General features: G+C 41.4%; 1 protein-coding gene across 1 annotated transcript in view; it reads left to right on the top strand.

Annotated features, from left to right (window-relative positions):
- Nucleotides 1-303: 303 nt before the first annotated feature.
- Nucleotides 304-25,834, top strand: part of COL16A1 (collagen type XVI alpha 1 chain) — a 141,084-nt gene continuing 115,553 nt past the window's right edge. The window contains exons 1-4 of the mRNA XM_075263112.1: nt 304-431; nt 522-591; nt 12,577-12,664; nt 22,766-22,834. Coding sequence (XP_075119213.1) covers nt 304-431; nt 522-591; nt 12,577-12,664; nt 22,766-22,834 — 355 coding nt within the window. The remainder of the gene's footprint in view (nt 432-521; nt 592-12,576; nt 12,665-22,765; nt 22,835-25,834) is intronic.

Genomic DNA, 25,834 nt, shown 5'->3' with positions numbered 1-25,834 from the left:
TAGTTAAACACAGCTAACTGACTACCACATGATGTCTATGATAGCCTATCATAGACATCATGTGGTAGTCAGTTAGCTGTGTTTAACTATGTCAGTCTAGTCTAGTCTCACCACTGTGAGCAGACAGTGTAGTATTTGGATATTTCCTAGGTGTGATCACCTCTTTAACCTCCCCACCTCCCCTTTTCCTGCAGACCCCCTCCTATGGCCCCCACCTGTCGGGCACCCCCTGCACTCCCAACCCCCCTCTCTTTAGCAGGCCCCCCTCTGCAAATTCCCCTAACTCCCCTGCTGCCGAATGACATGGCGTACTCACCAGAGCTGGTACCACGATTCAGCATGCAGACGCTCCGGAGTGCTGAGCGACGCCATGTTGGTCTGCTTGCTGGGCACCCAATAGCTCCGTCCAGACAGAAGCGCCAGCTAACCGGGTGAGCGGCTGAAGGCACTAGGATGACGTCATCTCAGGTCCTTCAGCGAATTCTTAAGTGACAATCACCGTTTGTGGATGTGAATTCCAGTTGTCTACGGGGATACCAAGTAGCCTATCTTTCAATCCGTGACCCAAGGTGTGTATGTGTGAAATTTCAGGTAAATCCGTTTGCCCGTTTAGGCATGATTGAAGAACAAACATCCAAGCACACAAACCCACAAACATCCAAACACACAAACTTTCACATTTATAATATTAGTAGGATTGTTATCTCACAAATAAAGTACTATATAACTCACTATGTAGCAGTAGATATGCCGCAAGAGCTGCTATCTTAGCAAATCATAAAAGTTCACTGTTTTCAAGAGAAAGTGTAACTACAGGTAACATATTCATTTATAGCAGCTCCATTTTGTGTCACAGAGCTCCATATCTCCCACACAGACATTGTGTTAAATTATAAAATGCAACTAAAAGCAGTCATAGCCAAGAAGAACTGTGTCCACTGCTCCACCTGCTGAAAAGATTAGTCAAAGAGGACCTTCACCCATCTCCACCAACTCCAATTATTTGCAGCTTTTATTACTGGGTGCTCCGCTGATTCCGGGGCAGTTAGACTATTCTCTAGTCCCCATTGTTCCTCAGCAATCAGTGCAGCTGACAGTCAGCCAGTTAGACACTCTACTGTATAAGTGGAGGGTCCCGGGTCAGAACAGATAAGGGGATATGATTCTGAGCTCTCTGACACTGTCCAGTCAGAAGCAGAGAGTGTCCCCTTGCCCAATGCCTCTCTGTCTCTTATGGAATGGAATTAAACATTGTGATAGTCTCAGACAGCTGATATATAAAGTAAATTGAACTTATAACTTGCTTTCAAATTCACTCCCTGAGGGCTGATCTAAGAAGCTGTAGACGCAGGAGGGAATGTTTGTTGATATATGCACAACAATGTTGTTATGGTAGCTATACAGATACTGGATATGAAGCACATTTATTAAAAACTTCACACTTCTAAAGTTCCTCTAGCATTTAAAAGGAGTCTGTGACCAGTAAAATCTTTATCGATCCAGCCACAGAGCATGAAAGGGCACAATATGCTCAGCGCTGTCATTCCTCAAACCTGAATGCAGAGCCCTTGGTGGCTGTGGCATAGTCCTTAAAATGACTGTCTAGGAAATGGTGCGTCTGTTGGCATAACCCCCAACTTTGTAAACTGTTAGATTTTTTCTTTCATTGTTGAGCTCTAGTTATTTGTGTATGGGCTAGACTACTAGATCTGTGGGTTTATTGTGGGAACGTGTTTATACTACTTACACACACCTGCAACAATGTATGAATGTGAACGATGGCCGTCTAAAATCTATTGTGTATGGTGAACTTAAGAAAGCTTAACCTGAGAACCCACCGGGGACATAGGGAAGCCACCCCTACACCTGTCATTTGTGAAGAGTCTGTGAATACTTACTGGGTCTATAGTGCCCCTACTGAAACCTGTAGAGGAACCTGTGAATGGTTACAGACCACGTATCCTTAAGGCAAAGTGGCATACCTTCCTATTAGTGACCTAAGCCTTTTGGTCATCACCTGTACACCTGGAAGAATGCCTTGGTGGGCAGAACTCCATTGTACATGTAGTGGAATTCCATAAAGACTGCACTTGATAAACTGCAACACTGAGCCCACAAAGAGAGTGTGTGAAGAGGCACCAGGGTAACCCACCATGACTGTATTGCCTTGGACTTGCTATGTATATATGTTGAAAGAGTGAGATCGGAATAACTCTTTAAAACATTATTCAGGGGCCAAAAATTCTGGTAATGTCTGCCCTCCTTACATCCAGACATGTCTTGCTGTGTAAACCGACATACTCATCACTTAGCTTGTGCACTTTCATTCCAGTCTCAGGCACTTAAAAATATAGGCATGTAGACCTGGTGCTGCCAGAAGACGAAAGTGGTCAGACCCCCTTCCCCAATTAGATATTTATTCTCTATCCTATAGATAATGGTTTAGGGTTACTCCAAGTCATTGGCCTACTTTATAAAGTAGCACTGGACCAAGAAGGTTGAGCATCTTATTTATTTTATTCTTTATTATGCCGGTCAATGAGGCTAGTAGGATATCCGCGGTGTAGCCACCAGCAGATACCCTGATGCAATATGCATTACCAGTGTAGTAAATGAGATTAAAACAAATCCCATCTGCACATAAAAACCCGCAGCACAACATAGTTTACAATGTGGGTTTTGAACATACAGCATGGCCATTATTGCTCTATGTTCTGCTGCAGATAGAAACTGCTCATGAAACCCGCTGCACAAAGATGAGATCTACTTTTTTTTGCCATAGGTGGATCCACTGCATATGGTATCCACTGTAGACATCCCACAGCAGTCACAGCTCCTAATCAAATTTGTATACTGGTAACCTATCCACAGGGAAAGTAATAGGCAACAAATTATAAGAGTGGCGCAGCAGTTCACTGGAACCACTGATATACAGTGAATGTGACTGCTGTGCCACTCCTATTACTTGAATAGGATCAGTGCTGGATCCGATCCACTAGCAGATTCTAACACCCAGAGGTTGCTAGAAAACATGATCTGTACTGGGTACAAGTGTCTGACCTTGACAGATCACATATTGATGATCTATTCCTTGGATAGATCATCAGTATGAAAATTCGACTTGAGGCTGCACAACCCCTTTAATATCTTGCCTCTGGAGGAATGTTTCTATTTTCATTTTTGACTTTCTACCTTCCAGACCCCAAAACTTTTTTTTTATTCTTCCGTTCACAGAGCCATAAGAAGACTTAAAGGGATTCTACCATTAAAATCTAATTTTTTCCTCGATAACACGTAGGAATAGCCTTAAGAAAGGCTATTCTTCTTCTACCTTTAGAAGTCTTCTCCGCACCGCCATTTGGTAGAAATCCGGGTTTTAGTCTGTATGCAAATGAGTTCTCTCGCAGCACTGGGGCACGGCCCTCAGTGCTCAACAGTAAGTAAGTGGCCATTTTCTTGTGGCCTGTGGGTATGCGCAGTCGGCTCTGCCCGAGGCCTAGAAGTTTGAACACAGATCTGGAAGAAGACGCACAGAAAGGCCATTCTTGAAGAAGATGGAGGCGGTGCTGGAAAGTTCTCTCGCAGCATTGGGGACGCCCTCAGTGCTGTTTGAGCGCTGGGGACCGCCCCCAGTGCTGTGATAGAACTCATTTGCATACCGACGAAAACTGTGATTTCTGCCGAACGGCTATTCCTACATGTGATTGACAAAAAATAGGATTTTAATGATAGAATCCCTTTAAAAAATTGCAAAGCAAATATTTCTTGGAGTTGCCATATTTTGACTCCTGTAACTTTTTTTTTTATATATTTCTGCATACAGGGATGTATAAGGGGTCTTTTTTTGCTGGGCCAGGTGTACTTGTTAGTTTTACCATTTTAGGGAAATTCACATTTTTATGGCAGGCAAAAAAAAAATAAAAAGTGGTGGTTTGGCTCTTTTTATGCTTGTTCCCACTACTTTAGGAGGTGTGGGGGGGGGGTTAGCCTCACAATCAGAGATTACAGAGAAGACCCGGTAGCTTTGGCAGCTGCTCTTCAGCAGAGAAACCGCCATCTTTAAATGCCCAACATTCGCCATTATAGAGCGGTGGATGTTGAGAAGGGGTTAAGGGGTTGAAAACTGTTTTCATATACACAATTTAAAAAATTTATTTAGTTACCCAGTTTCTCAAAATAAATATTCTGCGTGTTTCCACTATGCTGCTCTGTATGCAGGTTTAGAGTTTGTATCAAGGTGATGAGTTGTCAACTGGCCTAGACACATCACTATAGAATTTCTTGTATCCACAAATAGTTGTCACATCACAAACGTTTGCTGGTGGAAGACAAGTGAGAAAGCTCTGAGTCAGCATACAGGAGGAAGTGAGCGCAGCTGTATCTGTGATAGACAAGGCAGTGTTTGCCATGGATTGCTGGGTTAATCACTCTAAAAAGACATCCACAATACACAATGTGAATCAAGCTTAAAAGTTTTGTTTTTTTAATTCCCAGGTAACTTTTTGATGTGAGTAAGGAATTTCAATGGTTAGTAAACAACCTTATTACCAAATATTTCTTTCTTTCTGAACCAAATGAATTATTAGAAGAATTGCAGAATTACTAAAATATTTCTTTCCTTTTCAATTGATACAAAAAAAACGCTGCGGAAAAGACCACAGCAGAAACGCAAAATCACAAATGCAGTATTCGCTCCATGGGACCTTAGTCTAAGGCTAAGGCCCCATGGGCCGTATCCGCAGCACTAAAGCGCTGTGGGAAGAACCGCTGTGTGAACATATTGCGATTCTTTCCGCAGTGCTTTTAAGAGAAAGTTCACAGAGACGTCCAAAGAGACAGAAACGGTGCCGTCCGTAGCTGAGAAACTGATGTGGTTATAACCTCGCATCATGCAGCAAAGGCTTCTGGGAAGTTGGGCATGTTGTTCAGGGTTGCTTGCTATAGAGGGCAGCATAACAGAGGCACTGTCTCCCTGTTTACATCTTGGGAGACAGATTTGCATATTCTTCCCATGTTCCTATGCAGTGGAGCAACTATGGCTATAAGTCTCCACACACCTGAGAAGGTGGTCTCTCCCTAAGGATAGACATTATCCCCACAATCTGGTCTTTCAGCCTCTCACTTAAACCAAATCAGTTCTCTCTAGGCTGCGCTGATGACGTCCAAAGAGACAGAAATGGTGCCGTCCGTAGTTGAGAAACTGATTTGGTTATAACCTTGCATCATGCAGCAAAGGCTTCTGGGAAGTCGGGCATGATGTTCAGGGTTGCTTGCTATAGAGGGCAACATAGCAGAGGCACTGTCTCCCTGTTTACATCTTGGGAGACAGATTTGCATATTCTTCCCATGTTCCTTTGCAGTGGAACAACTATGGATATAAGTCTCCACACACCTGAGAAGGTGGTTTCTCCCTACAGGTAATGAGTGGAGGACAGAGGAGCTTCTTAAAAGAAGTTGCAGGCCTGTGAGAGCCAGAAATCTTGCTTGTTTGTAGGTGATCAAATACTTATTCTCCATCATAATTTGCAAATAAATTCTTTCCAAATCAGACAATGTGATTTTCTGGATTTGTTTACTCATTTTGTCCCTCATAGTTGAGGTCTACCTATAATGTCATTTACAGGCCTCTCATCTTTTTAAGTGGAGAACTTGCACAATTGGTGGCTGACTAAATACTTTTTTTCCCCACTGTATGCTTATATGAAATTTCCAAATGATTGTTTTTTACATTTTAGGGCTAGTTCATACAGGGAGCGGTGGGGCGGATTTTGGCACCAAGAGTGACGCGGGGAGCTGCGTCACTATCGGGTCAAAGCTTGCTTGCCACGACTGTCGCGGTCACATCTTCCACCTCCGGAGTCGGCTCAAATGAATAGGCCGACTTCGGAGGTTGCTTCCACCAGGCAGACACCATGGCTCAACGAGCCACGGAATCCGCCTGAAGAAAGGGAAGCTCGCTTCTTTTTTCATGCCACTAGTGGAAAAAAGAACGCTAGCAGTCTCCATAGACCACCATTGTGAGGGCGCGGATTATGACGTGGATTACGCGCCATAATCTGCCCCCTCTGTGCCCTTTTGAATGGGCCCTTACACAGTACATTTTACACAGTATACAAACTTTCTTTTGGAATTGTGGTTTTGGATACTGCTTATCGTTTACAATTGGGTTGCCAACCAATTGTCTGAAAGCAACATGGATATTAGGCCTCCTGCACATGCCCCTCCAGTTATTGATAGTTAGAGATAATATTCAGAATTTTTGGCCTCCGGGATGTTATAACTTTACTTGAACTTGAACCCAGGAGCAGATGTTGCAGTCAGCATGTTGGATTACAACATGCTTGAACCAGAACGTCAGATCCTACCAGAGCTGTCTGGGAGTGGCTTATTCTCCCATTGTAAACACAAGCATGTCTGTGTGTAATGTGGTCAATGTGGCAATGATGAAACAGGCATCATCTTTCTTTGTCCAACATGATTTTATTAGATGGTTGAAACAATTGTGGCTAAGAACTGGAGAACTTGTCACAGCGCGTGATTCCTACTATGTCTACCCATGCTTATGTGTCTCTATGGGTCATGGAAAGGTTACCATCTTCAGCACAGAATTCTACAACAGAGCCCTGTTGCTGAAACACCTGCGTAGAGTTTTCTTCACAACAAGCAAATGAGTTTGAAGTTTCAAACCCATCAAGAGTCCTTCTCTTGTCTTGAGGCGCATCTCTTGTTGGGACTCCTAGAGATGTAAGAGCTGGATGACAATGTAGGCTTAGAGATACAAAAGGTCTTATACCAGATGAGGAAAGCTCTAGAAGCCAATTGGGTTTAAACTAAAAGACTGACCTTAAGGGAATTTATTTCTAAAATTAATAGAGTGTGGGTATATCTTAAAGAGGACCTTTCACCACCTCCACCAATTCAAATCAGTCAATAGGCCCCACTCCACTGATTCCAGAACAGCTGAAATTTTATCTTTATTCTCCACTCTTACCAAGAAACAAGCGCAGTTAGTTTTGGTGCGTAAGGTGCTGTTTGTTAGGCTCTGTAATGTTTGAAGGGCAGTGTTAGGTGGGGGCTGTGATTCAGAAATTCAATCGCTGTACTGTGAGAGCAGTGAGGAATGCTTCCTTCCATTCTTGATAGTACTCGTCCATCCCCGGATGGTAATCAACGCCCCATCTCACAGTGCAGCAGAATAGACGCTACTGTGAGGTAGGGTGTTCCTGACTGAGGGCGGATTCACACCAGCGCTGATCTCCGTTATGCAAGTTTCCGTTTCCTGCCTGAGAAACTGGACAGGAGATGGAAACCTGCAGTCATTTCTCATACCCATTCATTTGAATGGGTTTGAAAAGTGTTCGTCCGTGAGCGCCTGTAAGCGCCTTCTGCTCTCCACGGCAAAACCGTTTTTTTTATAACTGGACACAAAGTCAGACATGCAGGACTTTGTGTCCGGTTAAAAAAAAAAAAAGGTGTCGCTGCAGAGAGCAGAAGGCGCTCACAGGCGCTCATGGCCAGGCAGCGAATGCAGGTTTCCGTCTTCTGCCGGAAGAAAACGGAAACCTGCGTAACGGAGATCGGGCGCTGGTGTGAACCTGCCCCGACTGTCAGAAACGCCCTTCTGACAGTGTAGAGCTACGGCACCGGCACTGACAGCTCTTCACTGGGAACACAGAACGAGAAAGTTGATAGTGAGCTGAAATCACAGCAAAATGGCCGACGGGCATGCAAAGTTGGCCATTTTCCTGTAGCCTCTCCTGTTTGGCCACAGGAAAATGTCCAACGGACATGTGCAGTCAGCGCAGTCAGAAAATTGCCGGCGGACACACACAGACGGAACTTTTGGATGAAGACATGATGGGAGCACGAGAGAAGAGGCTGTCCAGAAAAGAACACAGAGACGTCACTGGAGAGTTATCAAGCAGCACTTGGGACACCCCAGTGCTGCGAGAAAATTCATTTACATATGGAAGAAAGAAGAAATTTCTCAGGAACGGCAGCGTGGATCAGAACAATAACGGTAAGAGAAGAAGCCTTTCTTAAGGCTTTTCCTATGTGTATTTAGTTAAAAAAGGATTTCTAATTATATAATCCCTTTAATGCCCAATGATATATTCAGTCAGTCATAAATTATTAACATAGTGTGAAGACTGCTAGAGAAAGCGGTGGAATGAGAGATAAAAGAAAACCGAGAGCCAGATGCACAGATTGAAAGATAGTGAGATGAGGAGGGGGATGAGAATTTGGAAAAAGAGGGGAGGAAAAATAAGTTTGAGAAAGGAGGAGGAGACAGGAGGGGAAGGGAAGACACAGACTCAGAGTGAAGTTTCAGCACAGAGGGGAAATATCGCTCAGCTTTTAACTTATTTGCAACATGGATCCAAAATCCTGTATGTGAAGGAGGTCAGCCCCACAGGACGGTGAGTATGAATGATGTGATGTGATGCCTCTGTACCAGGAGACAGAGAGGGCAGTGTCCACACTTGCACTTGGGTCTCTTGACTTGCTTTTGGATGTTAAATCTCAGGACATCAGACACAAAGCAGCATCAGGGATAGTCCTCAGTGACAAGTATTACTGAAAGTTATAGTTTTGCCATAGAATCTACTAAAATAATATAACTACTGCTCAGTGTATAATGAGAATGGGTAATAGTCCACATTTTTCTGTGCATCCAGCTATAACATATTGTTTGCAGAATCTCCTAGGTAATGCAATGTGTGTAGTGATGACTAGTGGTTATATGACACTATGTTTTACAAGTATATAGTTTATTGCTTACTGCCGGATTAATATAAGAGTTTAGTCAAACAAACATCATTGTAGTTTCTTCAGTGAACAAACACTAATAGGAAAAGCAGAACCCTGCAAAATAGCCTTCTTATGTGCCTCCTTCTGGAGATCCTCCTATGGAAACAACCTCTGCTCAAATAATTACATCAGACCTGCCAACGCAATGAATTTTAGGAAACCTGAAAACTTCTGCAGTTTTCTGGATCCCATCAAGTAAGGGGAGGGATTAGACTCAGGATATTTGATATCTTCCCCAGTCTTGGAGCACATTGTCCCTTTGCTGGACTTTTCTTCTGTTCTCCAGTTAATATCTCTGAGTTATATAAACTCCAGTGTATTTTATTAGAAAATATTGGTGGAATTCCCTACAAATAAAAATGAGATAACTCAGCTTGCTTCAAAGGAAACTCTTAGCTGCTGGATAAAAAGGAATGCCTATAACTTTGGGATTACCAAAACACTCATGTTAGGAATGTTAATATAATCATCTAAATTTTATTACACTGTAAATTGTGCTAGGAAATACTGTATACTGTAGCAATGACATTTAATTTAGAAAATGACCAATGTGCAACATGCATAGTGTATATAATACACTGTATATACAAGGAAAAGTCCATATCTTCCCTACATTCTACATAAAACCTATACTAGGGACTGTAGAGTTAATGTCTATACTAATCATATTTTGTGCAGTCTATTCTTTCCTATTATCACCTAAACGGAATATTAAGACTTTGTAGAAGCCATTCCTTTCAGAGCTGATATGTTGCATGCTCCTTAAGACAGCTGCATGTCTTACCATGTAGGAGAGTTCACTCCTCTTAAAGTCAGTGCTTTGTCTACTCATTGTACTCTCTTAATAAGGCGAGAAGTATGGCAGTTCCCTTTAACTGGTCTATTACTTTGCTATGCTTTTCCTTTGTTTTATGAGTAGAGGTCGTACACCCAGGGCCTGGGGTATTTTGTAGGTCCAACTCTGTAGCTAGGAATCCTAGCATGTATATACCTGCATGTCCCGGTTGATACTGTGAGAGAGATTTGTCAGGACAAGCTCATCACCTAGTGACACAGAAAACTGCCCTGTTAACCATTCACTGACTGTTTATATCCATATAGTTTATATATCTAAAACTCATTTAGCACTAACTCATGTCAGTGACTACCAATGGAAACTATACAAGGAATCCTGATCCAATTTATATCCTGTACATTCCTTTCTACAGCCTCGGGCCTAGTTGAGAACATTATAAAATACCACAATGGAATTAGTCTCTCCCAGGTGTACTGTAAGGTAATTCATGAGTCTGCTAGTCTGTTCCTGTGCTGAATACATGTAAAGTTCTTCCCACAGAAGAATTCAGCATGGGCCGAAATGTAAAAATAATTCATCATATTAACTATCATGAGCCATAGATTCATAGATCGTAAGCTCTCGCGGGCAGGGCCCTCTATCCCACTGTGCCAGTCGGCCATTGTTAGTATTATATTTGTTTGTATATTTTGTGTACTGTATGTAAACCCCCAAATGTAAAGCACCATTGAATTAATGGTGCTATATAAATAATAATAATAATAATAATAACATCATAACAATAAATTCTCAGAGTAAGTAGACAAACTGATCACTGTTAGGGAGCGTTCACACTACCGTCGGTGTCCGACAGGTAGTGTTCTCTGCTAATGTCCGTTCAAAATCTTGTGCGGACATTAGCAGCGGACACTAGACCTACATGTCGGGTTTTGCTGTTCGCTTGAAAAGTCGGACATCTTTGGGAATGGACAGTTAAGGACAGACACGGACTGTAAAAGAACGCACCCGATGTCCATTTAAATCAATTCGAAATGTCACGGACACAGCTAGTGTCCGCTGCTAATGTCCGCACAAGATTTTGAACGGACACTAGGAGCGGACGCTTGGACACCGATGGTAGTGTGAACACCCCCTTACAGCAGTTCCATGTATGACGACGATCCAAGGAAACTAGCAGAATTTATGTTATAAAAGTTATTGAAATAAAACAAAACATAATGTAAAGCTTATAAATAAATTAAAGAAGTTTAATAAGTTTTAGGGCCCATTCAGATTACAGTCTTGTACTAGCAGAATTTTTTTTTCCTTTAATTAAAAATTATTTAACATAAAACTTGGTTTAAAAAAATACTTCCTTCTTGGTCAATCATTCCCCTTAAGTCATTCATGACATTGAATAAACGCAATACATTAAAGCATATTGTCAGATATGATCAGTCTATGGAGAGCTGAAATGGAAGAAATATGTCAGTTCTAGAGGTGGCATCACTCTATGCCTAAGCCATGGCAGTAAGGTTCCATGCACACGAACATGCGCTTTGTCAATGTGCTAGACATGTTTTTTCACAAGTAGCACACTGACCCATTATTTACTATCACCCATTAAACATTCCTGTGTATTATCATGGGTCCATGTATGGGACTGTGAGCCTGGGACAAAATTCAGGACAGATCCTATACCTGTCATTTTACAGTCTAGGCTCAATGAAACGGAGGTACAGTCGGAATAAAGATATCATCCGTGTTTTTCCACTGACCTATTGCTGCACAATTTTGTATGCATTTAGGTTTAAGAGGAGACCTTGGTCAGACAAGAGATGGAAAGGCAATGATTGTGATCATAACATAGGAGAAGAACAAATCACAAAAAAAAAAATCAGTGCCCATTGAGACAGAAGACCCTCAATGAGACAAGACCCTCAGATGAGACAAGACCCTCAGATGACAACAGTCAATATCAGAGCTGTTCAGGAAGAGACAGAAGTATCTTATAAGAACAATGATCAAAAGGAAAAAAGGGAAAGGGAATAACAGCCCACTCACGGTACTTCAATCACTGAAGTCCCAATGTCACTCCTGTAAGAATCAACCGTTGCACGGAAAAGGGGCTCCCTTGGCTTTGAAGCAAGGTGTAGAACACAAATGGATTATCCAACAGATGGTGGCTCCATGAAACTTAACTTTTAATTTAACAAACCAACATCATAAAATATGAGAAACACATGAAGTTAAAAAAATTCCATTTAATGTCAGAGACAGCTGATGCGTTTTGGAGAAACTCTGTTTGTCTCCTTACTCATAGCCTGATGTAGCCTGGCTATGAGTAAGGAGACAAACAGAGTTTCTCCAAAACGGGTCAGCCGTCTCTGACATTAAATGGGAACTTTTTAACTTCAAGTGTTTCTCATATTTTATGATGTTGGTTTGTTAAATTAAAAGTTAAGTTTTATGGAGCCACCGTCTGCTGGATAATCCATTTGGGTTTCTTATGAGAACCTTCATCAACTAGCCAAGGAAAGGAATACATTGCATAATAGTCACATATCAGTATTGTATAGGGGCAATTTATGCATTTAAGTAATTAAACATACAATATGAATTAACGTTATAAGATAATATGATTTAGTAGATCATTTAGTTTTCTAACTGTAACCAAAACTGACCTTTAACTCCAACTTCAAGACTCACACTCCATAGTCCTTGCATTTAATCTCCTCTTACAAGATCAAGGACAACTGATAATTAGATAAAGCCTGCAATGAAGTCCAAAAGGAATATTATGTGCAAAATTAATGTTATTTCATGTGTATACATACACATGTCTTCTGATCCTCAAAAGTCATCCAAAGATTATGGTAAACTTTTATTTCACATTCCCAATAAATAATTATTTGCAGATATGTGAGCCTAGTAAATGTCATCTTTCTTTCTTTCCATTCCAGATCTGATAGAGCTAACCAAATTTATAGACCGCAGACATGTGGTTGCTCTGGACATCTGCAATTTACTTGATCAGCTGCATTGTGTACAGCAATGGAGGAATCCTACCTCAAACAGGTAATGTGCCACTATTGCCTATTATAACTATTGGTTGTACAAGATTAGACAAAAATGTGGCTGCTTTCTTCCAAAAACAATATCCTACTCTTTTATACACTCTGTTGCATATTGCATCCCTGACCCTCTCACTTTGTTGGAACAGAGATACAATACTCGACATGGAGACGTCTCTGGAAGAAAGGAGCTATGATTTTGTGAACCCCTTTGAACATTGCTGCAATGTTCACTTATGCCTATTGTCTATTTCTGCCTGAGGTTGTGTTTGTATTACAGAACTTGTATGTTGAGTTTATGTTCTTTGATGTGATGTTTATGCAAATGTTAGACAACTGTTAATAGTAATTAACAGTTGCAAACTCTAAAAAAGACAAGTAAAACCTGCATCCTGGAACACACATACACCACAATGCCTCAATGTGCAAGATTTACCAAGAAAAGCAGGCATAATATCAGCTACAGAAGCAGTGGAGTAATGATCATGGACGCAGGGGGTGGGACTGCGACTGGACCTGGAGGGGCATGGGGCCTGTGGCCAGATGGAAATGGTCGGGGCACCGGACAACCATGATGGTGGTCGGGGAAAGTGGCCGGGTCCCCTTCCAATTGATGCCAGCCCAGGGGAAGTGACTAAAAATTTTTTTAAAAATACTTATATTCACCTCTCCTGGGGTCAACGTCCTTTCTGGGGCTCTTCCTGACAGTTAATGAGGTCACATCGGCGTAATGATGTCATCACACCCCACATGACTGCTGAGGTCATGACATCTGGGGCACATGAACTAAGTTGTCAGGCAGAAGAACCAGGAAGATGCTAAAGACATCCAGAGGGCGCAAGGATGCCCAGGAGAGGTGAGGCCAAGTGTGTATAAGTGTTTATTATTTTTAATCACTTCTCCTGGGCCTCTACTTATCATACTCTGGTGTCTGAGGTGACCCCAAAGTATAATAATAGCACCTGTTCTTGGTGGAGGGGGCTCTTGGGAGCATATAATACTGTGGGAGGGTCACTATGCAGCTTAATACTGTGTGGGGTCCCACTGTGGAACATGTTATACTGTGTGTGTGGGAGGGGGGGCACTGTGGAGCATATTATACTGTCCCAGTATTGTTTACATGCCAGGCATTGCTCACTCACCCTATTATTGATAATTGCAGTTGTGGGTACTACAGCTGTATCCCTTTCAAGTATCTGAGATATCACTGCAGCACCCGTAACCATCAATATCAATAATTCGCTCAAGGGAGGAAATAGGGGCCCAAAACAAATGTTTGCACAAGGGCCCACAAGATTTTAGTTACGCCAATGTATAGAAGGTCTTTAAAGGTAAAGGGGTTTTCTCATTTCAGGATTTCAGCTGCCCCCCTGTCTCCTCTCACCTCCACTTATTGATTTTCAGCTCCTTCTCCAGCATGCTGCTCCTGCTTGTTGTAAATGCACAGTTATCTATGGGATTGTATACAAAGATAACAGAAACACTACTCAAGTAACTGTACTAGGGGCTCAAAAACCCAAAGTAGTATGCAGAAAGTGGGAGAGAAGAGAATATGTATGCTCGGGAGCATGGACTGAGTCATCCTTCTGACCTGCGAACAGGGCAACCCGCTGTAAACAGGGAGGAAAGAGATTTACTTGTATGTGGCAAACTGGGCAAGATAGATAAAGCAATGTATCGGGTAAAATACTTCAGTTAGCTTAAGCTGCAAGTCTGAGTATGAGCTTTGAGATGGGAATACCCCTTTAAGTAACATGCTCCAGGTGAATCATACTGAAGTATATTTGCACTGTCTGCCTACATTAATTTTTTGTCTGACAATCTAAAATAAGGCCAAGAAATAGTTGCAGAAAACAGTTTAGAGCTCAGCTATCTGGTGATGTCTGTCACTTACAACAATTGGACAACACTGAATGCCACAAAAGAAGTGTGTGATACTACCACATCAGTAGGACCATAGCTGCAGGCTCCTGGCAACAGTATTTCTTGGACGCACCCCACATGATTCCTATGAGGTTCGCCTGCTGTTATTATATTCTGGTGTCTCTTCAGACCCCAGAGTATAATGATCGGAGGCCCAGGGGAAGTGACAAACATAAAAACCAGTGATGCTTACCTCTCATGGGCTCCAGCAGGACTCAATGTTGTTTCCCGGCCAGCATACGTTTTTTTTTTTAAAGTTTTACTGCTTTTGCAAACTAAATATCCTTTTTGTAACAATTTTTTTTTTTGCATTACCATTTTCCAAGACCTATAACTTAATTATTTTTTGTCAACAGAATTGTGTAAGGGCTAATTTTTTGCAGGAAACCTGTTGTTTTTATTGATGCCATTTTGGAAAATAATGTTACAATTTGGCAGCATTTTCCTCTGAAAACTTTCTGCCACAATTATACCTATATGGCAACGCTAGCATTTCCACATTAACGTGTCATGATTTTTGAAAATGCGGGTGTTTTTTGAAAACGCATCTTTTTTTTTCATAAAACTTAATTTTTTTATTCTCCGAAGGTTATGAAAACTTTTGATCTTCTGATCACTTGTATAATATATTACACCACCTATGTAGGGCAATGTATTATACTGCCTGTTAAATTCTGGCAGGCAGTCTATTAGCTATGCCTTTTTGTACAGCCTAGTAGAGATATTCGTAAGGATGTCCTAGAGGCCTTTTATAGGTTTCCATGTCAAGGCATTGGACTATGTGCTGATGGCTAGAGGTTTCTCCTCCTGCCAAAACAATTTAAATGCCGCAGCATGTAAAGGGTTAAACACTTGTGATTGGCAATATTATTAATAATATTTTCTTTTTATAAATAGGCCGCCCTTCTAAATAACGTATCCCCTGGTTTCATTAACAGTTCTATTAAAAATAAGACTCAAGAGGGGCAACATGGTGGCTCAGTGGTTAGCACTGCAGCCTTATAGCACTGGGGTCCTGAGTTTGAATCCCTCCAGGAACAACATCTGTGAGGCGTTTATATCTTCTCCTCGTGTTTGCGTGGATTTCCTCCCATTCTACAAAGACATACTTAAATGAAAAAGAAAAAAGTACACTGTGATCCCTATATGCAGCTCACAATCTACATAAATAAATAAGGTTGAAGAAATATTATTAATTGTGGGGGAGGGGGTATTTATAAAAGTTCCTGCTTATAAATGGCCCCTTCATGAATATAGCAGTTCCCCTAGCCGTATTATTAATGGTTCCCCTATATAAATAGTTCCCTTATACATAACAGTTTCCTCAGCCTATTATTAATAGTTCATCCGTATAAATAGCTCCCTCTAGTAAATATTAGTTCCTCTAGCCTTATTAATAATAGTTTATCATTATAAATAGAGCCCCCATCATATGCAGTACGTACTGTTTCCTTCCCAACCTTATAATTAAAGTCACTTTTCGTAAACAAGTGTCCCCATAGCGTCCTTTTAGTTTTCAAAAAAACAAGCCAAAGTCTCTCCCAAAACCTTTGGAGATGGGGGCTCTGCGCAATTTCCCAATTTTGCCCCATTAATTCTTGGAGTCAAACCACTTGGATTTTCAGCAATCATGACAACGTGGGTCCAAAAGTGCTCTATGTCAACAAAATGATGGTACATATGCTTAGCCACCAATCACGTCTATTAAACAGACCTCTGCTCCAGAAGACTTACTATCTATAATACATGTGTAAATGTAATGGCTGCTAAGTACATTTCTATATGTAGCTTATTTTACATTTTAGAAGAAAAGCAACAGGAATTTGGCTTGGTACTTTCTTATAACTATATATTAGTCACTTCATGTTCTATTCCAACTCGTATACTCTTTATATGTGGTTTGGTAATGTATTAAAAACAAAACAAATTGTGTGGCACCAAATGATTCCACTTTCCTCATTAAAAGCACATACATTATTGAACAACCATTCTCCAAGAACCCCAGGACTTCTACCAAATGCCCAAAAGTATCAAAAAAGGGTCCTTTTTTTTCATTTTAAACCCTATATGAAAATACTTTGGCATTCCACATGTGCAAGTTAAATTATGAAGGTAGTATCCTATACAATCAGTCTAGTAAAGGACTGTTGGCCCATCCCTGTTAACGGCCGCAGATATTTAGCCTTTTTCTCACTGTTTTTAATGAGAGAACAAAGATGTCATGCAGCCATCATGCAGTCAGGAAATCTAATCAGGCAAGGTTTACTGCTATATACTAAAAAACAGAGATTCTAAGCAGGCATAATATAAAACAACACAAATGGAGCTCCACCAGTACTTGAATGAAAGCCAGGACAATCCAACAACATGATGGGTTAGCAGTTATTCACTGGGCCTGCTGTATGGTGGATTTAGTTTCATGATTTTACATACCCAAGTGGAATGTAACACCATTTTTAAATATGAAAATTGGACAGAATTGGATGTGTAAGTGTATGGGACAGTTTAGACAACAGCTGTAATGTTAGAATTCCAGGAGCAAATATCACAAAATAATAGGATCTGTCTGATAACAGAGAGCAGTAGAACACATGCTTAAATATAATACAGTGCTGCAAGATAGGTCCAGACTCCCAAACACCTTTACCAGCAACAACCACAGTGCCAGATTGACTTTGCTGAATTTGGGTCCCAAGTTATCACCAACAGAAACCATATCAGAAATAAACACTCCACTAACTGAAACCAACACCAGAACTCACAATAAACTTATAGGGCAGATATGAATCAGGAGAATAAATATCCAGGCAAATGGTCAGTACCAAGAAATTTAATCAGGGGCAGACTCAGGAGACAATATGGATATTCAATAGAAGGCCAAGGTTCAGTTCTGAGCAGTAACATCAAAGGCAGAATCAGCAGACAAACGAATAACCAGAAATGGGCCGGGAGTCAGAATGAGGCAATCCAATACACACGATCAGGTTACAGAGCCAAACTAGAAAAATAAATTAGCAGGCACCTGGCTCAGGAGGAAAGGATTTTTTTAAAAAAAATGCCTCCTCAGCTGCTAATTGGACAAGCCCAGAAAACTTCTGATACTGCAGAAGCTTCTCAGGTTGATGTTATAACCTTCAAGCAATAGCAGGTGTATTGCATACTATTCTATCTGCAGAAAAATGAAAGTTGATAGACACAATATGTGAATTGGAAAAAAGGATGATAAATCATGACATGCTCCATGGTATTCACCCTTTAACCTTAATACAAGGATACAGGGCGGCACTAGAGCAAATTTTCCTTTTCCATTCGCATATTTCATAACTCCAGGATGCAGTGCAGAATTGTTAGACAGTAGTTGTAGCAAGATGGGCAGTGGTCAGGGCTGGTGGAGTTCAGGCAAAACAGTAGAGTCTTAGTCTTGTCACTAAACAGCAATAACCTCAAACATATATAATGCACTTATGGACTCAAAGCTGGGTTAAAAAAAAAGATATATTGGAATCCCCACACTTGATAATTATATCACTGACCATTAGAGGGACAGTGAAATATAACTTTCATTAGGTGTGCATTGAAAGCATAGGGCTAGCTGTGTATTTGCACTATATGGTGTCAAGTTATATGAAGCACAAGCATGAAAGCATCCAATCTTTTCAATTTCCTAAAAGCATAAAATAAGAGACAAATTAGGAGATACAAGTGAGTGCTAAATTCAGACCACCCTACAGCTATGAGGCTCACTATCTATGTCTTGAGGTCCATTTCATAATGTTCATATTCAGTTGAGGGCAAGCAGTGGATAAGAGATGCACCAGAGTCCCCAACCAGCTGTCAGATGCTATTGCTATAAAAAAAAAAATAGAAGGTAGAGGGCAGAGATGCTGGGCAGTACACGGAGGATGCAGATAAGAGCCAGGTTGGGGTAGTAGGATGCCAGCTTGGCTGATGGCCCATGAAAAATGTACACTAGACATACACTCACCGGCCACTTTATTAGGTACACCATTCTAGTAACGGGTTGGACTCCCTTTTGCCTTCAGAACTGCCTCAATTCTTCGTGGCATAGATTCAACAAGGTGCTGGAAGCATTCCTCAGAGATTTTGGTCTATATTGACATGATGGCATCACACAGTTGCCGCAGATTTGTCGGCTGCACATCCATGATGCGAATCTCCCGTTCCACCACATCCCAAAGATGCTCTATTGGATTGAGATCTGGTGACTGTGGAGGCCATTGGAGTGCAGTGAACTCATTGTCATGTTCAAGAAACCAGTCTGAGATGATTCCAGCTTTATGACATGGCGCATTATCCTGCTGAAAGTAGCCATCAGATGTTGGGTACATTGTGGTCATAAAGGGATGGACATGGTCAGCAACAATAGTCAGGTAGGCTTTGGCGTTGCAACGATGCTCAATTGGTACCAAGGGGCCCAAAGAGTGCCAAGAAAATATTCCCCACACCATGACACCACCACCACCAGCCTGAACCGTTGATACAAGGCAGGATGGATCCATGCTTTCATGTTGTTGACGCCAAATTCTGACCCTACCATCCGAATGTCGCAGCAGAAATAGAGACTCATCAGACCAGGCAACGTTTTTCCAATCTTCAATTGTCCAATTTCGATGAGCTTGTGCAAATTGTAGCCTCAGTTTCCTGTTCTTAGCTGAAAGGAGTGGCACCCGGTGTGGTCTTCTGCTGCTGTAGCCCATCTGCCTCAAAGTTTGACGTACTGTGCGTTCAGAGATGCTCTTCTGGCTACCTTGGTTGTAACGGGTGGCTATTTGAGTCACTGTTGCCTTTCTATCAGCTCAAACCAGTCTGGCCATTCTCCTCTGACCTCTGGCATCAACAACGCATTTCCGCCCACAGAACTGCCGCTCACTGGATGTTTTTTCTTTTTCGGACCATTCTCTGTAAACCCTAGAGATGGTTGTGCGTGAAAATCCCAGTAGATCAGCAGTTTCTGAAATACTCAGACCAGCCCTTCTGGCACCAACAACCATGCCACGTTCAAAGGCACTCAAATCACCTTTCTTCCCCATACTGATGCTCGGTTTGAACTGCAGGAGATTGTCTTGACCATGTCTACATGCCTAAATGCACTGAGTTGCCGCCATGTGATTGGCTGATTAGAAATTAAGTGTTAACGAGCAGTTGGACAGGTGTACCTAATAAAGTGGCCGGTGAGTGTACATATGCAATGTTGTAGAACATAAGCTATAGATCAAAAGAAAATGAATAAAATACCATTTGCACTGTAAATAATTGTATTTTGGGTGTATGGAATAGGTATATAAGGGTGTATAGAATATTTGATGGGTATTACAAGTGAAGCACTAGAAAGAACAAGCAATTAGTGAAAGTTCTTTTCTTTTTAGTTTTCTCAAAGAAAAAAGTTTTTTTTTTTTTTACCTAAAAGCAGTCTGTCCTGAAACTCTGACTAGGGAAATAGATTAATACTGACCAGGGGATTGTCTCCCAAACATCAGATTTTCTTAGACTGAGAATCCTTTGGCAAGACATAGTTGTGCTACATGGGTCAAATCAAAAGAGTCTGGCTTACATGCTAATACATCTAAAGATTTGCTGCTACAATAAAAATGCCACGCTGTGAAAGGGACAAATAGGAAAAGCAAAGGCTAATACAGTGAGAACCACTTGTTCTACTACAAATAAGACAGAATATATGGAGAAAAGGTTGATTTGTTGGGCGCATTTTCTCCAGTTTCTTCTGAATATCGGCATTTTATTTCTTAGAGGGAAACAAATAAGTTCTATGACATTTGAAAGTGAATCTCCTCTTCTTTCCTAGAATACAGTAGCTGTAGTCTAGTCCATAAACGTATGGTTTGAGCTTGTCCCATTTCCAAAGGGCAGTATTTTGGCTCCATCACCACGGTCTTGTGATTGGGTTAAAGAATTGTTTTTTATGAGGATATAAATATATCCAGAAACAGATGCTGTCCACATGTTTATAAATTGAGAGATGTTGGGTTCTTGAATTGACATTATTTACTCTTTTTAGAGGTTTTTTTTTTTTTTTTTTTAAATTTATATTGACACTGTATCTTCTACCAGGTCCTTGAAGTATTAATATGTTTTTTTATGGGTCTTTTTCAGTACATTAGTACCTAATTTTTACAGATTCTATTTTTAAGTATATTTGAGAGTTACCTAGTACAATCCTCTAATATGATGATTTCAGAAAAGATCGCTAGATGTGGGAGTTACCTGATAAAATATTCAAAGTAGTATGGATACAATGACATCAAATTTAGGCCAGAGCTCCACATAGTGGAAATGTCGCGAGTTGGCCACAGCAGAATTGCCACGCATTTTACAGTACCTGCTAAATGGATGGGATTCTGTATAGAATCTATAGAAAAAAATCTGTAGAGGAAATGGTTGCGTTTTTGTAAATCACAGCATGTCAATTAAACCTACGGAAACTCTAGTGTTTCCCATATACGTATAATAGAAGCAGAAAGTCCACAGAGGAAAACTCTGCGGACTTTCTGTGAAAAGCGCTGCAGTAAAACCCGCAATGCATTTCTGCCGTGGTTTTTCCCGCAGTGCTTTTTAGCTGAGACTCTTTACATTGGGCTTTAGCCTTAAAGAGATTTTAGGAGCGGGTGTTGTCTTTGATACTGATGGCCTATTGCCAGGAAAGGACTGTACAGCAGCCATGCTCTTCTTCCATCCAAGTGAATAGTAATTTTGCTGGCTGACCGCTATAGAGTGGAAAGGGCCTTCTGCTTCTGGTTCCCTTCCCTGTATAGCTTCTGGCGCTGGTGTCGCATACAACTTGTTGTGACATGTATCGCATTATGCAGAAATGTTCTTTTGCTTCAGTTACTATACAGATACTAAATCTTTCTATATCTTTTGTTATGTGTCTGCATAATCTACACTCCTGGTTTCACAATCACTAATGCAAAACACTAATCAAAATACTGATGTGTGAATAAAGCCTGGCACACAAGGCTGGGGACCTACAGCATTTTACAATCCCAGCAAAGCAGATGAGATTATTCTAAATGTTATCCACACACTGTGGAAAAACTCTGCTGTGGAAAATGCACTGTGATGGAATTTTTAAAATGGAACATGCTACTAAGGACAGTGGCGTAACTAAGAAACTGAGCCCCATAGCAAACTTTTAAGTTGCATCCCCCATCCCCACATAGCATAATGTCCCCTTTCCTGGTGCTCCCTTTACTAGCCCTCACATGTTAAATACTCAATTTACACACACTATAATTTTACATAGTATCCCATACGGTGTTTGTTGCAATTATTCAAAAAATTTCAACTTTTGGGGTTCACCATCCACATACTATTATACTCTGGGGTCTCTTCAGAGGCCCAGAGAAGATGATCAAACATAAAAACAAGTGTTACTCACCTCTCCTGGGCTCCAGCGCCAGTTTTCAGACCTCTTCAATGACGTCACAGACACTGGCAAAACACACGTGACCGTTGAAGCACAATTTCAGGACTCAGGAGTCTGTGACGTCATTGAAGGGGCCCTAAAGACTGGCACCGCAGAAGAGGTGAGTAACACTGTTAGTTATGTTTATCACCGCTCCTGCATCGCTGTTCATTATACTCTGGGGTCTGAAGAGACACCAGAGTATAATAATAGCAGTTTAGTTTCAGACATCCTTGGTCTGAACAAAACCGCCAGGAAAACCTCGTGAGATTTGTTCATCAAATACTCTTCCTGTGGCACTACTTACCAGTACCGCTCCTGCCTATTTCTGCCACCCCTTCAGATTTCAGTTGTTGCAATGAAAAGATTATGATAAACTGCATAGAAAACTGTGGTTGCTCTATAGTTTTTGCTGTGTGTTGCTTTACTCTTGCAAAAATGCAGTGTATATGCTGTAGTTTTTTCCCATAGACTAACCTAGGGAGCAAGAAAAACTGAACAGTGATTTATATATACTGCAAAAAATATAATATTAGAAGTTTGAAAAACAGGATTATGAAGCCTTCAGTTAAATGATTAAAAACACACATCCTTCCTCACCTTTACAGCAGACAATACAGCTCCCACTAAATTGGCCCTCTGTTATCACTAGGTCAAGAGTCCCTTATTATATTCATAATTTGAATGTGAATCAAAGAAGAATCTAATGAGATATCTGAATTTTATATTTGTATTTTACAGAAAGTCAGTGCCCAACTTTACTAAGTGAAGGACTCAGCACAGGAGGAGATGGAAAAGAAAACAACACAGGTATGTAGAAACTAACATACATCCAGGGCCACTTCTGCCATGAGGTAAGATGAACATCTCGCCTCAGGCATCAGATTGCTGAGGACATGGCGCTGAGAGTATTGAGGGTCCCCCATACTCAAAGCCACTTAATGTCAGTATCTTTTAAATTCTTTATTATTATCATCAGTTCTTTTTATATTGCTATCAGTGTATTATTTGTCACCATCACTGCATTATTAGTCATAATCATTGATATATTTTTTATCGGTGTCATAACTGCTTCTAGTATGGTTATTGGGATTGTTCTTATATGGTACTGAATGGAGAGGATATTTTGGATTTTTTAAATAAACTGCTATCTTGAATCCAGGAAATAGGAGATACAGTTGCTATATTGTAGGTCTATTGGGTGTTGGATTATCCTGTTGATTCATTTTACAGTTCCATTTGATGCAGGTTTTATAGAATACTGTCTCTTTATTTGTATTCAGGTTTTTTGTTTGTTTGTTTGTTTGTTTTTTTCTTAATGTTACAGACATGTGAATAGACCCACTGTATTCAATTCAGGGAACTTATCAAGACCTGTGTATTTTTTTATGTCCTCTGTGCCTGTGCAAGCAGTGCTTAATTCATGATGAGGCTGTGCCCATCATTCTGGCATCTTTGCACCTAGGAGCAAATCTTTGTCATCCCTGCATCTAATATGCCACTTTTGTGTTGTACTTGAAAATTAATATGATATGGGAGGTGTCCCTGCAAATTTTCAGAAAAGTGTTGAGGCCAGTGCAAAACCACCACTTACAACTATTTTAGGTGAAATTGGCATCAAATCCCCTATTTGATATGCACTGAAATCTCTACTATTTTTATGCTAAGTCAAGGAGATGTTCCTATCAGTGATTTCCCTCCCCTCGCCAGTTACTGCTAGGGCCAACACTATGACTTCCCAGTACAGCAATAGCAAAAAATACAGATTAAACTGAATCTCAGAATTATAGATTAATTTCTTCAGCTCTTTCTGCACTGTAACATGCTATTTGCAGATTAGATTGCATTTCCATGTGACAGGTTCCCATTAAGACATATAAGGAGTGCATGCAGATCTACTGTAGTGCATGGTCTGCATGTGCACGAGCATTGTGCTCCACCTTTTATGCACCACTGTGATTCCCCCATTATTTCCATGTCCTACAATGAGATGCAAATAGTGGTACTACAGAGCCCATATAATTCTACAGGCTTTGTGTTCCAGATCTGTATGAAGCAGTTCCCAAATACAGAATATTATATAGCAAAATTTAAAAGACTACAAATATCAATCTTCAACTTTATAATTTTTTTGCTGCATTAGATTCAAAGGTGGATATACTGAAAGTTGTATGGGCCCTTGGGCAAGGATTGCACACTATTATATTTAACCAGTTGTCTGTGAATGACACCACTTCATTGACAGCTTCAGATAGGGGTTGGATTCCAAAGTTTTTCCAGCCTTGAATATCAGGCAGGTATATTAGGCTGTTTCAGTCTTCTACTGGTAACAGATAAACTATGACTGGATGGACTCCACTGTCAAAGGATATCCTTTTAACAATGTCTCAGATTCACTGAGACTAAATGTCCTGCTGATACTTTCTACTGTACTGTTTTGCAATTGGCGTTCATAAGTTCAGAGACAGACAGCATCTGAGGTTCTTTTTAGTTGCCAGCAGGAAGCCCTACTTCAGCTTACAATTAAGGAAAGGCGATGCCCGCTGACATTAAATCCCAGTGTCTTCCTTTGCTGCCAGTCGAATCTCTTGATCATGTATAGTGTCAGCTGACATTTCTTATGAAAGCATACAGCACTAGAGATGAGCGAACACTAAAATGTTCGAGGTTCGAAATTCGATTCGAACAGCCGCTCACTGTTCGAGTGTTCGAACGGGTTTCGAACCCCATTATAGTCTATGGGGAACATATACTCGTTAAGGGGGAAACCCAAATCCGTGTCTGGAGGGTCACCAAGTCCACTATGACACCCCAGGAAATGATACCAACACCCTGGAATGACACTGGGACAGCAGGGGAAGCATGTCTGGGGGCATAAAAGTCACTTTATTTCATGGAAATCCCTGTCAGCTTGCGATTTTCGCAAGCTAACTTTTCCCCATAGAAATGCATTGGCCAGCGCTGATTGGCCAGAGTACGGAATTCGACCAATCAGCGCTGGCTCTGCTGGAGGAGGCGGAGTCTAAGATCGCTCCACACCAGTCTCCATTCAGGTCCGACCTTAGACTCCGCCTCCTCCGGCAGAGCCAGCGCTGATTGGCCGAAGGCTGTCCAATGCATTCCTATGCGAATGCAGAGACTTAGCAGTGCTGAGCCAGTTCTGCTCAACTACACATCTGATGCACACTCGGCCCTGCTACATCTGATGCACACTCGGCTCTGCTGCATCAGATGTAGCAGAGCCGAGTGTGCATCAGATGTAGCAGAGCCGAGTGTGCATCAGATGTAGCAGAGCCGAGGGTGCACTAGAACCCCTGTGCAAACTCAGCTCACGCTAATAGAATGCATTGGCCAGCGCTGATTGGCCAGAGTACGGAATTCGACCAATCAGCGCTGGCTCTGCTGGAGGAGGCGGAGTCTAAGATCGCTCCACACCAGTCTCCATTCAGGTCCGACCTTAGACTCCGCCTCCTCCGGCAGAGCCAGCGCTGATTGGCCGAAGGCTGGCCAATGCATTCCTATGCGAACGCAGAGACTTAGCAGTGCTGAGCCAATTCTGCTCAACTACACATCTGATGCACACTCGGCCCTGATACATCTGATGCACACTCGGCTCTGCTGCATCAGATGTAGCAGAGCCGAGTGTGCATCAGATGTAGCAGAGCCGAGTGTGCATCAGATGTAGAAGAGCCGAGTGTGCATCAGATGTAGCAGAGCCGAGGGTGCACTAGAACCCCTGTGCAAACTCAGCTCACGCTAATAGAATGCATTGGCCAGCGCTGATTGGCTAATGCATTCTATTAGCCCGAT

Source organism: Leptodactylus fuscus, chromosome 2 (assembly GCF_031893055.1).
Source record: "Leptodactylus fuscus isolate aLepFus1 chromosome 2, aLepFus1.hap2, whole genome shotgun sequence".
Classification (NCBI taxonomy): domain Eukaryota; kingdom Metazoa; phylum Chordata; class Amphibia; order Anura; family Leptodactylidae; genus Leptodactylus; species Leptodactylus fuscus.
This window is presented reverse-complemented; position numbering and strand designations above follow the sequence as displayed.